Raw genomic sequence first — 18,759 nt, forward strand, 5'->3', positions numbered from 1 at the left:
AATTTGATATACCATAATAATGGGAGCTAGAGGGCAAGGGATATAAATTACATGTAAAAGATATTTAAAACTATAGTCAGCTCTCAGCAATGAGTAACTGAGAGATTGGTCAAATTGTGGCCATGATTCCAAATCCATTCCTCGCTACACCTCCTTCTTCATCTCTAAAAGCAGGATGGCTCTGCTTATTGGTAGACACCTTCTCTTGTACAAAGGGAGACCTATGCTTTAATTTGTTCTCAAGACCCCCAGCAACAGAGTTTCCTTCCATCTCAATGGTGAGCTTTTAGTGTCTCTATCTGTAGTTATTTAATGTCTTGCAACCCTAATTTCCTCAACTGTCAAGTGAATGTGACCAAGAAAAAGGCAAGATCTTAAGTTCTTAAGTTTGCAATCTTCATCTTCATATGTTTTTTAAACGATTAAGTGCTTATTAGTGGAATGAGTATCGGAGCAGGGATTAAAGTATAAGAGCTAGAAGGCCAAAAAGTTTTAGACAGGGAGGAAAAAAGGAATCTTCTGGCTTAGTGGCTACTTAGTGGCTACTTAGTGGCTACTGTCTTGCTGACAACTTTAGGGAAAGATATGGAAAAAAAAAATCTTAGGAAGATATTCTATGGTAATTCTAGTCTATAAAGTAATTCCCCATTTACCACCCCTCAATAAATTTGATAGTAATGACCTATATTATTATTCAAAAATTTTAATTTAAAAACTATTTTAATTATTATACCATACTAAATCTGGTTCATTGACATGCAAATAATGAATTTATCTCTCTCATAGGTGTCTGTGAGTAACAACCTTGAATGTTGATACACTATGAATGAAAAAACTTTGAAAGCATTTTAGCTAGGATTTGTATAATAAAAGCAAAATGTAAAGGTTATAGAAATAGCACTCTTAATCACTGGCTTGAGAGTTGAGAATTTTGACTTTCAGACATTTCTGCCTCTAATTTGTACTGGATTCTGGGGAAATTGCTTAACTCTATATCTCGGTCTCTAAATCTATAAAGTTATATAGATTATATCCAAGCTCCCTCTCATCTCTAAATTCTATTACGAATAATTATTTTTACAAACTTGCTGAGGGATATAAGGGGGAAATTAGGAATACTATATTTGTCTTTCTAGAAAAAGGATAATCTAAGGAACTTATATTTAACTCTTTTTATAAAAATGAGTCACACTTGTACCTATAAAGGAAGGAGTGAATATGTAGAAAAAAAGGAATATGAGGAACTTGTATTCCAGAGCAATTATAAGAACAAAACCTGCCTCGAATTCCTTTAACTGAGGATGAGTTTATGCTTGTTGGAGTGTGCACATGTATGAGTGTTGATGAGCAGGAAAACTTGCAACTATCCTGCTTCCTGTAGGTGGGCTGAAGCCCCCTCAGAAAGATTACCATTAACAATGAGATGGCACAGTCTATAGCTTCTGATCTTGTCCTAGGAAAAGTTACAACTGGATTTGGATTCAAGGTAGGTAACCTGAAAGTAGTTCAGGGATACGACATTTGTTCTTTGGCCTTGGTAAATACTCCAATTTTTACAACTATAGTTACTCCAAATATAGCAAAACCAAAAATTGTGTTAGTTAGGGACATGTATTCACCACAGAACATTTGTGACCTTTCAGGTAAGTAGTCATAATTTTGTCCGTAAGAGGGAATTGCCAAGAAATCATTAGGAATATTTTCAATAATTGAGATACAGAAGCATAATTAAAATGGTACCAGAAATTCTTGTAACCTTTACTACTTAGACTAAATATTTTTTCCCCAGATTAGAAAATTTCAACTAATAGAGGAGGTAATGTAGGGGAAAAAACATGGTGACCTGGAACTCTGGAGTCCCAAGTTCTGGTCCCAGCTCTGCCTAAGTTTATGATTTATACTTCTGGACTTCAGTCTCTTCATTATCAAAATAAGCTGGTGAATTGGACAAGCTGTCTTCCAGATCATTTAACAAGGAACCAAATTCTACTTCTCTCTCATAATTTTGTTTTTCATGTATGAAGTCTGACTTGACTTCTTATAGAAATACACTAACTTAATTTTTGTTCTTCTAAACATCCATAGAAAGCCGAGAGAATTCCTATAATCGTTCTAGAAGTTCGAGCATCTCCAGTATTGACAAAGATTCTAAAGAAGCAATTACAGCACTATACTTCATGGAGTCTTTTGCTCGGAAAAATGACTCTACAGTCTCCCCTTGTTTGTTTGTTGGAACTAGTCTGGGAATGGTGTTAATCATCTCCCTGAACCTACCTTCAGCAGATGAACAAAGATTTACAGAACCAGTCATGGTATTTCCAAGTGGTAAGAGTTCTTATTTTATTCCTTAATTGCTATTTTTCACATTTTGACATAAGATAATGTATAACATTAATTTGTATTGATCTGGAAGACTATAAGCATTCTGTATGTTGGAAACTATTGAGAATTTCATAAATCATATACTACCCCAACATTTGTCATATAGCAACTTACCATTCATTAGGATAAAATAGTATAATCATTTCTATGGTAGTAAACTGTATAACTGCCCACCTAAACAATGCCTTGGGGAAAAAGTTTCTGAAAAGCACTAAGGAAACCTTAATGCAAAAGTTAAAGTATTTAATGAAGTATTTCTCTAAAGTTCTAGGCCAGAGCAGAGCCTATATCATCCCTGACAAATTCAGAACAATTAAGCTAGAAGCACTACATAGCTTTCGAAAATTTTCAGTAAACTTTCCATCTTGTTTCAAAAGCATACCACACAATTTCTTTCCTTTTTATCCTAGCGCCTGAAGAATTTGACCTAAGTTATGAGTACTGTTGCTAAAGCATATGTTCTTCTTAAAGCAAAGTATCTTCTTCCTACTTGAATTATCTTTTTTTCTTTTCAAAGAGATGAATGTGATTCCTCACGCAATTCCTTTGAACATTTAAAATTTTGTTCTCAGTAACTTTTGCTTTGTATTTCCTATGTATGATAAGAAATGTTTTTCAGACAGTTTTTAGGTAAAAAAATAAAAAAAGAATTTTATTAATATATAGGATAAGGAATTTTATTTTAAAAGAATACATATATATCGTATGCCAGGTTAGAGAGAGTTTTGTTTCCTTAACTGGTGTACTAAATTCTTATAGATATTTACTTAATGTAGGTGGAATAGTCAGCTCTCTCCTAGTGTGGCAAATTTAGATAAACGTATTTATGTGTATGTGCATGTGTTAAATAACAGAAGTTGATCTTCTCACACTTCTGGAGACTAGAGGGCCAAGATTAAGGAGTCAACAGATTTGGTTTCTTCTGAGGCCTCTCTCCTTGGCTTGCAGATCACCAAAGGTGCCATGTGTTCACATGGCTGTCCTTCAGTGTGCATGTACCCCTAGTGTCTCCCTGTGTATGCTAAATTTTTCTTAGACAGACACCAGTTTGGATTAGGGGCCACCCTAACAACTTCCTCTTAATCGCTTCTTTAAAGGTTGTACCTTCTGAGGTACTGGGTTCTAGGCCTTCAACACATGAATTTGGTGGAGACACAATTCAGCCCATAAAATGCATTGTATTTTAAAAGTTAATCTGCTAGGATCACTGTATTTTAATTGTAAACATATTTCACGATGAGAAAACATCTTTTACTACATTCCTTATTTTAAGGAAATATGCACAATTCTCTTATATTGGTTGAGTTAAAGCCAGATTAGTGAGGTCATAATGAATTATTAAACATTAATTCAATCCACTATTTAACTCAATAAATCATTATACATATTGGACACCTAATATGTGCCAGGCATTCCTCACAAGTTTAAAGGTGAAAATTTATCTCTTGTGTACAAAAGTTTACAACCATAAGTGAAAGACAGTTTTTTAAGAGATATTCTAAAAAATGTGGTTTTCTATTTCACAAGCTTAGAAATAAACATTCTCTGGAACTGACTTAACAGATCTCTCAGTATTGTAGGGAAGTCCTTTAGCATTTTTAGCAAACAGACATAGATTAAAAATGATGGCAAATTACAAAATAAGTATAGATTTAACTTAATAATGTGGTATCTAGTTAGTAAGTAGTTGCAAAGCTTTTCCTCATCTAGTTAAAGATATATAATGGGAACCTGTCTTCTCCAATTTTCTATGTCATTATTCTCCTGTTCCTTCCAGACTTTAGTTAATATCAATACCAGCTCACCAATTGTAACAAATGTACCACATTAATACAAGATGTTAATAAAGGACAAAGGGGTCATATGGGAGCTCTCTGTACTACTTGCTCAATTTTCTGTAAACCTACAAGTGCTCTAAAAAAAGTATTTTTTTAAAAAAGAGGTATACAATAGAGAAAACTATGAAGCTGGTTTCCAATGTGTTTTACAAATAACCATGGAAAAGAGAGAAAGCCTAATTAGAAGATCATAAGAGACTACTATGAACAACTATATGCAAATAAACCAGACAACCTAAAAGAAGTGGATAAATTCCTGGAAACATATAACATACCAAGACTGAATCATAAAAAAATAAAAAGTCTGAACAGATCTATAACTACTAAGGAGATTGAATCAGTAATCAAAAACCTCTCGATAAAGAAAAGCCAACTCTTTTTTTAAGGAATCTTTTCACTTTAATTTACTGTGGTTGTCTTGACAGCAAATTCTATTCAATGATATGGAAATTTGAACTGTACTCAATCATTGAATTTTAGAGTGGAAAAGCACCTTAAGGTTATCCATTCCCTGTAGTTATGCCTTAGTCTATCAGAATCACTTGGAGGGTTTGTTACAACACAGATTATTGGTCCCCACCCTCAGAGTTTCTAATTAAACAGGTCCGGGGTGGGGTCCGAGGATTTGCATTTTTAACAAGCTTCCAGGTGATGCTGATTCTACAAATGCCACTTTACATAGGCTAGGATGGAAAAATCTACAATTCTTTACTCCTGTGCAGGGAAAAACACAGTGCTTCCTCCTTCTGTGTGTTTCTTCTGTGTGCCTCTTTCAAACTGCTTCCACACTCACAACACTTCTGACACCACATGTGGAGAGGTTTTTCCCCATAAGAAGCAGGTCTTTGCAACACCAGCTGGGTGTCCCACAGTTTAACTCAATTCTGACACTATCTGGAGATAATTGTCAGATTCCACAGGTTAAGAACTCATTCCCACAAAACTGCTCCCTCTCCTTCCTTTGGATGTCAATCACCAGTCTAGTTTGTCACCTGTGCTTCTGACACATTGGCTATAAATCTGAGGTTCCCACAACCCCCTCTTTGGGTTCAATTAATTTGTTAGAGTGGCTTACAGAACTCAGGAAAACTGTTTACTTACCATTTACCAGTTTATTATGAAAGGATACAGATGAACATCCACGTGGAAGAGATGCGTGGGTAAGGTATGTGGAAAAGAACACAGAGTTTCCATACCCTCTCCAGGAGCGTCAGTCTCCCTGCACTAACACCTGTTCACAAACCCGGAAGCTCTTCAAAGCCCTTCCTTTTGGGTTTTTATGGAGGCTTCATTAATTAGGCATGATTGACTAAATCATTGATCATTGGTTGAATTCAATCTCCAGGCCCCTCCTCTCCGGAGATTGGGAAGGGATGGGACTAAAGGTACCAACCCTCTAAACACAGCTGGTTCCTCTGGCAACCAGCCCCTATCCTTGGGTAAGATCCAAAAGTCACCTCATTAACATAATAAAAGACACCTGTGTTTTTCTCCTCCTTGAGGAAATTCCAAAGGTTTTAGCAGCTCAGTGCCAGATACAGAATAAAGACCAAAATAAATGTTTATTATAAATCACAATATCACACATGCAAATTCAGCTTAATTACAATCCTGGTTAAATTTATTTCTCCCTGCTTATTTATATGCCTGTGCAGCTGAACATGGCTGGAGAAAAACATAACCACAATAAATAGTCTCATTTTGAAATAAATCACCAATAACTTCAAGTAGGTTCCTATGCTGCTGGGTAATATCCTCTCTCCCACACTCTCAATCATATATTTTCTCCACTCTCCTCAAACCTCAAATACCTCCTCCACTATTTTCAATGTCAGCTAATGACCATGTGTCCTCTTTTACTGAGAAAATTGAAACAAGCAGATAACTTCAAACACCACATCTACCAACCTGTCTGCTTATATCTCCATGGTCTCTGTATTCTCTCCTGTTATTATGACTAAACTGTTTAAGCTCCCAACTTGGCCAACTTCTCTATTTGTATACTCAAAGTCAATCCAGCAACTTTTCCTGTTTCCTTTATACCTAATTGTGTAATTATAGTTATAATAAATACTTATCTTTCTGCTAGATCAGCAAATAAACATGCTGTTCTTTCTCCCATTAAAGGAGAAAAACTTGGGGTGCTTGGCTGGCTCAGTCGGTACAGCATAAAACTCTTGATCTTGGGGTCGTGAGTTTGAGCCCCACAGTGGGTGTAGAGATTACTTAAAATCTAAAAGTAAATGAGTAAATAAAAGAGAGACACTCTGTCTTGAATCTATCCCTCTATAATGCTCCATTTCATTTCTTTTTCTTTAATGCAAAATCTTTGAAATGTTTTTGTTATATTCACGATTTCCAATTTTATTCTTTCATTCTCTCTAGGCTCCATTCTAAACAAGCTTCTCCCATACCAATCAATAAAAACCTTTGTCTGGTCACCACTGACCTCATGGCTCAATCCAATGGTCAGTTGTCAGGCCATGTATTACTTGACATATCAGCAACATATTACCAAGTTTACCGTTGTCCCTACCTTAAAAACACTTCACTTGGATTCCAGAACAGTATATTTGCCTACTTTTCCTCCTACCTTTGTAGCCATTCCTTCTCAGTCCACTTTACTGGTTCCTCCTCATTTCACTAGACTTAAAACAAAAGAATGCCCAAAGACGGACTCAAACCTTTTCTGTTTTCTATTTACATTCGAGGACAAAATGACTTTAAACCTGCCTCATGACTTTAAATGCCATTGAAAATCTAATGGGTTATATATTTTTTATTTATAGTCTGGAATTGTCTCCAAATTTCTGACATAGATATCCAGTTACTTGACATCCACTTGGATTAATCGTCTCAAACTTACCATGTCCAAAATCGAGTTCCTGGTTTCCTTTCCTTTCTCCCATATTCATTACCACATCTGTTCATGACAATTCCATCCTTCCAATTTCTCTCGTCAGTAACATTAGAATCATCCTGGACCACTGTTTCTTTCACACTCTGAATCTAATTTATTAGCAAATTCTGTTGGCTTGACTTTTATAGTATCCTCAGATTCTGACCATTGCTTACCACTTCTATTGTTACCACCTGATTGGAAGAAACTTTTATCCTTTCCTTGCCTTGATTTATTGTAGTAACCTCTTAACTGTTCTCCCTTTGGAATATGGCCAGCAGAAAGAGTGATCATCTTAAATGAAAATTAGATTACATCACTCTATTCTCGGAATCTTCCTTATACCAGGTAAAAGTCTGAGTCTTTACTGTGTTCTACAAGACCCTTTATAACTGGATCCATCTCTGATCTCTCTGATCTCATCATCTCTAAGTCTGCCCTTTGCTGCTCTAGAAAGTCAAGATCTGAAAAGAGTTTGAGATTTTACTTTATTTGCAAGCTAATAAAGTTAGGTTTCCAGTTTTATGAATGTTGATAGAAGATAACAGACTCCTGGTTCAGAGATGAAAGATAATCAGATATCTGACCAGTAGTCAGTATATCAGCATTTTGTGCTGGTTTCCTGAGTCCTGATTCTCACAGTATGAAGCAAAGAAGCCTTCTCTTCTATATTAGTCTGCTCAAGACACCATAACAAAATACCACAGAGAGGGTGGCTTAAATAACAGAAATTTATTTTCTCACACTTCTGCAGACTGAAAATCCCAAACCAGTGTCCCAGCAGTGTTGGTATCTGGTGAGAGCTCTCTCTTTGAGTTGTAGACAGCTGCCTGTACACTGTGTTCTCATAGTGTTTCTTCTGTGTCCAGAAAGAGTGAACAAACTCTGGTGTCTCTTGTTTTAAGGACACTAATTCTATCAGATCATGGCCCTACCCTATGGCCTCATTTAACCTTAGAGGCCCCATCTCCAAGTACATCCACACTAGGGGTTAAGTCTTCAACCTAAGAATTTGAGAGAGGGGAGAGGTAGAAACATTTAATCTGTAACACCTTCTACTCTATTAAAATGTAATCATACCTTTTCCCTAGAGTTCTTATCTCCTTTCCTGCTTTATTTTTTCCTTAGTATTTATCAGTGTCTAATATCTCAAATATATATACTTAGTTATCATATATGGTCTATCTCTATCATCTAAAATAAACTCTAGGAAAGTAGAGATTTATCTCTGTTTTAGTCACTATTATATTCCCTAAAACAGAACCTAGAACACATAGTAAGTCCTCAATAAATATAAGTGAAGGTTGTAGTAGGGTAGGCTGCCATTGTGGAAAGCTGGAGTAAGGTATACTTCCAGCCAGTGAGACCTCCTTCAAGAGGAAAGTCCTAATTACTTGTGTGGTAAATTATTTAACTGAACTGTGAAGATCTTATTATACAGGACCTTAAATTTAAGCTTACTTTGCAATGAAGTGTATTTCTGAAATAGTAGTGGCTTACAATTTGGACTTTAAGGTTTTTTTTTTTTTTTTTTTAAGTTAGGAAAGATTAAGGGCAAGTCATAAAGATTAATAATACATATTTGAAAAAACTTAAACCCTGTATAAACCTAATGGACAGAATATAATCAAAGCATTTTTTTTTTTTATCACAAATTAGGAGACAAAGCAGCTGTTTTGGCAAGGGCAGATTATTGAGAAATTGTCATTTTGATGCTGACAGTTTGTAAGCATCAGGTATAAGTAAAATGGCTTCCAAAATGTAGATTTCTTATCTTTTTAACCTACCTTAGGGTATCTCTAAATTGAGGGTGCTAAGATATTTATAATTAGAAGAGTTATCCCATGACAGGTAATTAAGGAAATGTGGCTTTATAGAAGAATGAATCCTAGATGAATTCTAATTAAATCACTTGTCATAGCTTTGGAAATCCCCCCGGGGGGGGGGGGGGGGGGGGGGGCGGGGACACGGGGAGAGCTGTTCTTTTATTCCTTGATGAAGTGCCCAAACCCTGCTCTCCTAACTTCTTCAGTTCCCTTGTAGGACATTTGCAAAATTCTTCTTTTTAAAGTGGATTTTAAAACACAAATGGGATGTTAAATCATCTAAATACGTTATTTTAAATTTGATTAAGCACTTTAAGTTATAAAGTACTTTAAATGGAATGTATATTTATTATCCTTCCTTTTACAAGTGTCTGTCATATGTACACTTTTGAGGCAATATTAGCCTAGGTTAATCCCCTTACTCTCTCTACATGATGTCAGAGGACAAAGGAAAAAAAAGCTCTTGGGCATTGCTTACAGGAGTCTGGTAATGTCCCAAAGTCAATCTGTCACAAGTTGCCTCCCAAGTTTTATAATATCCTGTTTATAATATCCTGGACTGGTAAAAATAGCCCATAGGTAATAATTTGGCATGGATATTCAAACTTGGAGAATCCAGGTGAGTAAACTTCTTTTCTATATAAACATGCATAAGCCTGCATAAGAGCCAAAGGAAGTTTTTTTTTTTCTAATACAATCAAAATTGCTAGTATGAACTCTATATGTCAAAATTTCATGAAATTTATTCCAGGTGTTCAATTTCAGAAGAAGAAACCGTTTTCTAGTAAATGAGCCTAAGAAATAAGGAAATAGAATCAGATGGCATGATTTTTTTCAGTTGGAGTTATTTCAATAAATGAAAATTATAAATGTTCTAAAATTTGCTTTTAAAAAAAGGATTTTAAGGGAGACTATATAGTATAGCAAAAGAATACTGGATTAGAAATTAGGAAATGTGAATTTTAGTCCAGGCTCAACAACCAACCTGCCATCTGACATGGCCCAAATCTGGGCCTCCATCTTCTCATTAATAAAATGAAAGGATTTGGGTGCTTGGCTGGCTCAGTTGGTAGGGTGTATGTGACTCTTGATCTTGGTAAGTTTGAGCCTTACATTGGGTGTAGAGACTACTTAAAAATAAAATCTTAAAAGTAAATAAATAATAAAATGCAAGGGTTTGACAAGTTGATGTCTTAGGCCCCTTTTAGATCTAACATTCTATGTTTCCAAGTTATTGCAACTGATGAACTCGCAAATCTACTGATTTATGTATATTACTGCAATATTGTGGCACTATAAATTATAAATAATTATAATATAAAGCATTTATTGCCCGTGAATAACAGCTGTTTTAGAAAGAATTTCACATGCCAGTGATATGAAATTGTTTTTATAGGTACATTCCTCTCACTGAAAGGAGCTGTGCTAACATTCTCCTGTATGGACCGAACTGGTGGATTAATGCAACCGCCATATGAAGTTTGGAGGGATCCAAACAACATAGATGAAAATGAAAAATCTTGGAGAAGGAAACTGATCATGAACTACCCCTCTCCATCCCAAGAAACAGGAGATCATCAGTATACAGTAATCTGCTCAGAAAAACAAGCCAAAGTCTTCTCACTGCCTTCTCAGACTTGTCTTTATGTTCATAACATCACGGAGACATCTTTTATACTGCAAGCAGATGTGGTGGTCATGTGTAACAGTGCCTGTTTGGCATGCTTTTGTGCCAATGGGCATATCATGATAATGAGGTACTTGCCTTCTTTATAAATTGTCTGGTAATCACAACAGTGTGAATAAGGTACAATTTTGAAAAGTATATGTGTAATGTGCAATCAAGAAGCAAACTGAGATCATTCTTTCATTATGTTTGTGAATGTTTTATTGTTTGACAATTTGAAGAAACTCTGGTTTTTTTTTAATTTTTTTTGTTAAAAATGCTTTGCATTCTGAATGAAATACATATATTTTAATTGATTTCAAGGAATCTAAGGAAAGACTGATTTTTCTGGTCATTCACACAATTCAAGCATTTATTGAACATATGTACCTCCCATATACTATGCTAGTCATGAAATATAAAAATGAATAAGCTATAAGGAAAAGAAATTAACTTACTTTTACTATGTTTTATAGTCCACATAAGTATTTTACATACAGAATTTAATTTGATCCTTATGGTTTCTGCAGAACATAGGAAAACAAAGTATTATTTGCATCCTCCATTTTACATATGTTAATAAATTAAAGTTTAAATCACCTCAGGTTATAAGTCTAGGAAAAAGTGAGACCAGCACTGAACAGTATACTAAAAGTCATCACTACAACTGAAATATAACACTGTATAAGTTTAAGGTATACAGCACAATGATTATATACACACACACACACACAATATATATATATAATAGTAATTTCACTCTATGTGTGTGTATGTGTGTGTGTATATATATATATATATATACATATATATATGACTACCACAATAACATTAGTTAACACATCCATCACTTCACATAGTTACATTTGTGTGTGTGTGTGTGGTGAGAAGTTTAAGATCTAATCTTCTAGCAATCAAGTATACAATACAGTATTGTTAACTATGAGTCACCATGCTGTACATTAGACCCCCAGAAGGTATTAATCTTATAACTGTAAGTTTATGCCCTTTGACAACCTTAATAATGTGCTATCAGCTGAGAGATTTCATTATACTGTTAGTAAACTAGAATAAAATTCATGAGACACAAAATTAATTACCTAGTTATTGTATGAATTCAACAAACATTTAATAAATATAACCTATGTAGAAGTCACTGTCATTCATTTTAATACATCACCTGGTTCTAAAAATCATTGAGACAGTTAAGCATTATACTAGGCCTATGAAAGATATAAAAATTAGTAAAAACATAGTCCTAATCCTTAAAAAGCTTACTATCAAATTGGGGAGATAAGACAGATACACAAATAATGATAACACAATGAACATGTATATTCCAACAGAGGAAATATAGGATTGAATCTTCTAGTCACAAACTAAGTTCTCAGAATCAAAGTCACGAGATAGTTGGTATATGTTATTAAATACAAGATGTTGGGAGGAAAGTAAACTGGAGAGAAAGATTGGGGTAAATTATTGAGGACCTGTAATGGCAGGCTAATGAGTTTGATATTAATCAGTTAATAGGAAATACTGTTTTTAAAGCTGAATTTAACTTTCTCTAGCTATACATCGGGAAATACATATAAAGGAAGAGCTTGAAATGGTCTTCTGAACTAAAGTTTTAGCTATCTCAAAAGCAAGGTGGAAACAGATGTGAGGGATAATTGAGGAAAACTTGCTAAATATAAAACTGATTGTGAAAGGTAATGGAGGCCATTAAATCACAGGATTAGAAGAGAATTTAACTGAAAATATTTAATGAACCTGGGTAGCAGCGACGTCATTAAAACAGGAAATAAGAGAATTTGGAAAAGCTGAAAATGAGAAATTTGAGAATGAATTCTTGGAATATGAGGTGTTTTTAAGTGATCCCACAGAAGTTTGGCAAGCAATTTTAGGTTTGGACTGTTAGAAAAATATGGAAGATCCAGCTCTGTTAGTCATCTATATAAATGCATTAGTGAAAGTTACAGCAGTGAATGAGATCATCAAAGAAGATAGTATAAAAAGAACGGAGAAATAGACTGATCTGGGTACAAAAACTTGGGGATATCTCTATATTTATGTAGTAAAATAAAAACAAAATCCAGCAGAGGATATTGAGAAGAAGTCATCAGAGATATAGGAAAAGGAGAAGAATAACTTCGTGAAATAAAAAGGATAGAAGAGTATCCAAACAAAAATAGAAGACCACCAAGAAAACGTCAAGAGGTAGTCAGATATAGCAGAGAGGCCAAAGAATTTGAGTAGAAGAAAAAACACTAGGTCTGGCCTGGCAACTAGTAGGGTATCAGTGATCCTTGCAAAACAAATCTTAGAAGCATAGTGGAGGCAAAAACAAAATTTTCAATGGAGAAAGAGACAGTGGTATAGATCAAAAGTTGACAAACTACAGCCAACAGGCCATATCTATCCTGCCCTTCCTGTAATCTGATATTGTACAGCTGGCAAGCTAAGAATGGATTTTACATTTTAAAATGTTGAAAAAAATCAGAATATTTCATAATATGTGAAAATTACATGAAATTAAAATTTCAATGTTCATAAATAGTTTTTGGAACACAGCCACACCCATTTGTTTACATATTGTCTAGCTGCTTTTGCATGACAAGGCAGAGTTGAGTAGTTAGACTATATGGCCTACAAAGCCTACAATATTTACTATCTGGCTCTTTAATAAATGCCAACCCCTGGTATAGATTATTTTTTCAGGAAACTTTTAGGTAAAAAGATAGATGAGGGACAGGAAAGTAGTTCAAGAGCAAAACTTGGCTTTCGAGAGTGTTTTCATTGTTAGATTTTCTTTAATAGAAGAGACATGTAAGCCAAGGAAAAGTAGCTACATAAAGTTTAAAAAAATAAAAAAAAATCATTTACTGTCTACTCATTCTCTTAGATATTTCTGGTTCTGTCTCTGTTTCTCTGTTTCTGTTTCTCTTTCTCAAACTATTTTTCAGTATTTGTCATGAAAATCATTCCAGTCTTGTTTGAAAATGAGGACTTAACTCCTAGACATGCCTTAGTTTTGAGGGAAAAAAAAATGTGTATCACACATACCCTCTCCTCCCCAAGCTCACATTTAGTCACTCAAAATTTTTCTTTTAAGTTAAAAGACGTTAAACTGTTGTCACAATTGAAATTTTTAGTTTGGTAGTGATTACTTACCTTGTTTTTGCAAAATTTTAGTGAGTCTCGTTTTCTCAAATGATACTGAGTATATCTGAAAATTAATTTCCATTTAAATAAATATGTGCTGCCATCTACATTTATCAGGAGGGAAATGGCTTGAAAAATGAAAAATAGAGAGTTTAAAAAACAGCAGGAGTCATGGCAACAGGAGAATTAAGATACTATCTCTGTCTTCCTCTGCTCTATGTAAAAACTGCTTTACATGGTAATGGCTACTTTAATATTATGTCCTAGTGGAAAATCTTCATGTGTTCTTGAGGATCTCAAAAATATTTGGAAGGAAATTACCTTGGGATGATTTTAGTAATATATATAATATGTAGCTTGAAGAACTGAATCCTTCAAATTGGCATGCTCCTGACTTTGATCATCTTCCCATGCTAAGTATTTTCCTAGATATTTCCAGATCCTATCAGAAATTAACTCTACTGAGTCCATTCTTCTCAGGACCTAGTTTTCTGATAGTTGGCAGGTAGCTGATTGCTTACATGCTAATGTACCCAAACCTAGAAAGTAGTAGAAAGGGATACAAGAGTCGTATCTATAAATGTGTTCTCAAACTGGGCTTTTAGTGAAAACCATTGTTAGTTACGTGATACTATTTCCTTATAAAGTGTCCCTGCACAGAAAAAAATCTATTTTTTCAACTTTAAAAGCACTTGGTTCCTGGTTCTTAGCAAGTAAATTACTTTTTGCCATTTCCAACCTGAAGTAATTAAACCATTTTTGTTTTCTTCGCTACTTTTATTATGCTACATAAACAATGTAGCTTATCAGAAAAGTCCATTGGAATCCCTTCCCCACCGCCACCCATTAATTTGACAGAATCTAGCATGGAAGTCTGTTTAACCGGGTTTGTTTTGGCTCACAGCCTAAAGACCTCAATTACTTGAAATGTCATAACATATTAAGTCTTTGAAATCCAGTACATATTTTACACTTAGAGAATACCTCAGTTCATGCAAACCACATATCAACTGCTCAATAACCATATGTAGCTACTGGCTGCCATATCGGACGACATAGTGCCAGAACCTCATGGAAAGCTTTTTCCAACTGTGCACATTTCAGATCCCATTCTATATTGTAAAGTTCTAGGGCTTAACTTGTAATAACAAACTACTTTCATAAGAGAAATAAGTAGGTTTTTTTGAAGGTACTGGTTTTATGATCTGGGATAATTTAAAATCATCCTGCACACCAGAATCAGTTGAACAATTTGAAAGCTGGAGATTTAATGACAAGTCTCTTTTTATCCTTTTGGTATTAGAGGTGTAATTTAAAAGCAATGAGACCAGTTTCTTCAGTAGTTTGCAAAACTGGCTCTTGTGGCCATATCCAAAGGGACATTCTGATGAATATTTAAGCAAAATTTGGGGCTACCACATAAGGATAAGATTATAGCTATTTGGTAAGACACTGGAGATGAGTGGTATTCATTTAGATATGCCTAATTCTGATCTATTATTTATAACTTATTCTCATTCCCGTACAGCCCTAACCATGTTTATTTACTAAGCATGCCTTCACTGCAGATGTCCTAAGTCATAGGTAATTTTTATTTCCTGTGTGTAGAGGGAGTAGAGGAATGGGGAGCAAAGCCACTCCATGGCCAGGCACAGTGAACTGGATCCATTCCATGTCTTCATCAGTGCATAACCTCCTCAGACTCAGGAGTTTTGCCTTAAAAGGAGACAGTAGACCAAGTACTTTCTAGTGGTGATGTTTCTCCCATAACCAAAGACTGCAACCTTTGGTTGTAGGAACCTGTGAAATGCTGCAGAGTGTATTCTGAAATTGCTGGCCACTACATTTAATCCACCCTTCAAACATATTTGCTAAGTATCTGTGTGGATTAAGAGAAGGAACCAGGCCCATAATTTTTTGTGTGTATATAATTTTATGTCAAAGTCTTAGTTTTTTTTATCAGAGACTTCAAGAGAATAAAAAGAAACAAACATTAAATAGTGGTATAAAAATAAATGTTTTTATGTAAGGAACTGTACATTTTACACAGAGAAATGAAAGCTTCTAACAACGTGAATATGAAATGTGGATTTGCTTTTTTCCATTCAGCCTACCTAGTCTTCGCCCAATGTTGGATGTTAATTATTTGCCACTGACAGACATGAGGATAGCACGGACATTTTGTTTTACCAATGAAGGCCAAGCGTTATACCTCGTCTCTCCTACTGAAATTCAGCGGTTAACATACAGCCAAGAGATGTGTGATAATCTACAGGTAGGTCAGGCACATTTATGAATACACATTGGATATGGTTGTAAAAAGAGAATGAGAGAGATATCTAATAGCTAAATATTATTGGGGCAGGTAATAAATATGCCTTCCCTAGATGTTTTGAATATATGTTCATCATTGTGACCCTGTCAAGTTTAGTGTGGGTGTAGTTATACACAGAAAAAAAAAAAGAAAGAAAGAAAGAAAGAGGGGGACTGATGGGGAATATGCAAAGATCATACATATTAAGGGTTGAGTTTTTGTTTGGTCATTTTATTGGTTTTTTTTTGTTTTGTTTTGTTTTTTGTTTTTTGTTTTTTGTTTTTTTTACTATGGAGAATCCCCTGTAAGATTATAAACTCTCCCTCCAAGGTGGGGACTATGCACGTGCACGCAAAAATCTTGCATACAATTCAGGGAGTTCATGGACTTTTTAAAAAAAGAAGTCTAAATTTTAAGAGCCATACAAAATAAATACATATCCTGTGGGTTAGTATTGGGCATTTGTGTTTTATCATAGCAGTGAGCAGAGCTTTGAAACAAAATAAATATAAAAGCTTATCAAACCTTAGATAACCTAAAAGTGGTTACAGAAGAGCATCTTAGAGATTTAATTGGTTCAGCCCCTTTATTTTACAAAACAGAAAACTAAAACCCATCCATTTTAATAGAGAGGTTGAAAGTATAAGCTCTGAACTATTTAAGTTGTATTTTGCCCACTTGTATAACTTTGGGAATTTTGCTTAACCAACCTGTATGCTCTGCCTTGGAACACTGTCATGAGAATTAAGTCAAGAACTGAGCCCAGTGCCTGGAATATAGTATGTTTTAAAAATAAATAATAATGTTCCTATTATTGTTACTCAGCGAATGCTTGTTGAGTGGTTACCATATGCCTGGTACTTGGCTAGGTTCTAGTTAAGATACAAGTCTCTACCTGCTAGTGTGGAGGAAGATAAGTCAACAGACAAGCACGGCACTCTGTCTGACAGAAAAAGACTGTCTATATGTGGCTGTGCCAGAGCTGAGGAGACATGGAACAGGGGCCCCTGGGTTATGGGATAGCAGGGAGGGCTAATTAGAACAAGGTTGTAAAGGATGAATAAGAGTCATCTATAGGGATGGGTGGCTGGGAATGGAAAAGGATATGATATTCTCGGCAGAGTAGTGTCATGCAAAAATTCCAGAGGTTCAGGAAACTGCCAATAAACTGCAGTTAGTGAAAAGGGTGGAGGGATAGTACTGGGGAATTATTCAAAAGTAGATCTTGGAGCACCCTGTAAGCTCCTTAAGGAATCTGGCATTTATCCCAAGGGGAACAGGAAGTCATGGAAAAGGTTTAGCAAATTTGTTTATTAAAACTAATATTCTGGTTACATATAGTTTTGAAGAATTTGAGAGAACAATTAGGAGGTGTTTTTTTTTAATAATTAAGGCCAAAAATAACAGTGGCTTAAAATAAGGGAGCTAGCAGTGAGAATGGAGAGAAGTTAGCAGATTTAATAGTAAGAGTGTAATCAGTTGGATTGGAAGGTTATTAGATATAGCAGTGAGGGAAAGGAAGGGATTAATAATTATCCCTGGGTTTCTGGCTAAGTAAATGGTGCTGCCACTTCCAAAGAGAAGGGATCCAGGAGGAAGAGTGCAGGTCTGGTGAGAAGAGGTGAGAGAAAGTCACGCTGCAGGTTCATGGACAAACTGATATTAGGTCACACATCTCTTGACTTTTGGTTGAAGTTCCTTCCTCCATACCAATGATTCTCAAATTTTGGTCTGCTTCAGAAAGACCTGAAGAGCACACTAAAAATATAGATAACCAAAGAACATTTATGTAGGTTCTGATTTAATATGTATGAAATGAAGCTCAAGCACCTGTATTTCTAACAAGGTATTTCTCCAGTCATTCTAAAGCACATCAGATATTGAAAACAACTGTGTCTCACTATGCTGCCTATTTTGACTCATTTATCTTGAATCATTTCCTAATTTTGTACTTCATATAAAAATAAATCCAAACTTCCTCCACATACTCCCAAAGGCTTCCTACTTCATAGGTTAGTCCATGCTTAGTTCAGGAAGGGGGTTCAGACAGGAAAGAGGCTATAGTAATTGAAAAAGGAAAAGCAGTCCAGATTGTGAGTCACTGATCAGGTGGAGATTAATCCTAGGGTAAATATATTGCTTCTCATGCTTTCTAACTAACTGTAAAGGGGAGAAGAGAAGAGGACATAAAAATGAAAATTTAAAGATGTCAATTACAGGAGAAGGGAAGGAAAAGGAGGTGGAGAAAGAAATGCCAGAGAGAAAACTGGGAGGAAAGCAAAAATCACCAGGAAAATATATGGAAAGCAGATTGTCTTTTCATTATGTGCTTTAACATTCCACAATGTTTTATTATTATTATTATTATTAATTATTATTAATTTATTTTTAGTTACTCTAATGATTTTTTGTTTGAATTTGATGCAGGACATGCTAGGAGATTTGTTTATTCCCATAGAGACACCAGAAGCTCAAAATAGAGGCTTTCTCAAGGGACTCTTTGGTGGAAGTGGACAGACATTTGACAGAGAAGAGCTCTGTGAGTAAACTCCTGATTATGAAGCTGTATCACAAAAAAGAAGACCTGTTTCTGTGTGTGTGTGTGTGTGTGTGTGTGTGTGTAACTTAATATAATATGTGATCTCAAATTCTAGACTAGGGTTTTTTGCTTC

The 18,759-nt window shown here is 35.0% G+C and overlaps 1 protein-coding gene across 10 annotated transcripts in view; it reads left to right on the forward strand.

Moving 5' to 3' along the window:
* STXBP5L (syntaxin binding protein 5L) overlaps nucleotides 1-18,759 on the forward strand; it is a 361,520-nt gene that overhangs the window by 334,857 nt on the left and 7,904 nt on the right. For all 10 annotated transcript variants that reach the window (XM_040484630.1, XM_040484628.1, XM_040484632.1 and 7 more), the window contains 4 exons: nucleotides 2,086-2,325; nucleotides 10,342-10,702; nucleotides 15,883-16,048; nucleotides 18,515-18,626. In XM_040484630.1, coding sequence (XP_040340564.1) covers nucleotides 2,086-2,325; nucleotides 10,342-10,702; nucleotides 15,883-16,048; nucleotides 18,515-18,626 — 879 coding nt within the window. The remainder of the gene's footprint in view (nucleotides 1-2,085; nucleotides 2,326-10,341; nucleotides 10,703-15,882; nucleotides 16,049-18,514; nucleotides 18,627-18,759) is intronic.

Source organism: Herpailurus yagouaroundi, unplaced genomic scaffold (genome assembly GCF_014898765.1).
Source record: "Herpailurus yagouaroundi ecotype Mexico unplaced genomic scaffold, PumYag 162, whole genome shotgun sequence".
Classification (NCBI taxonomy): domain Eukaryota; kingdom Metazoa; phylum Chordata; class Mammalia; order Carnivora; family Felidae; genus Herpailurus; species Herpailurus yagouaroundi.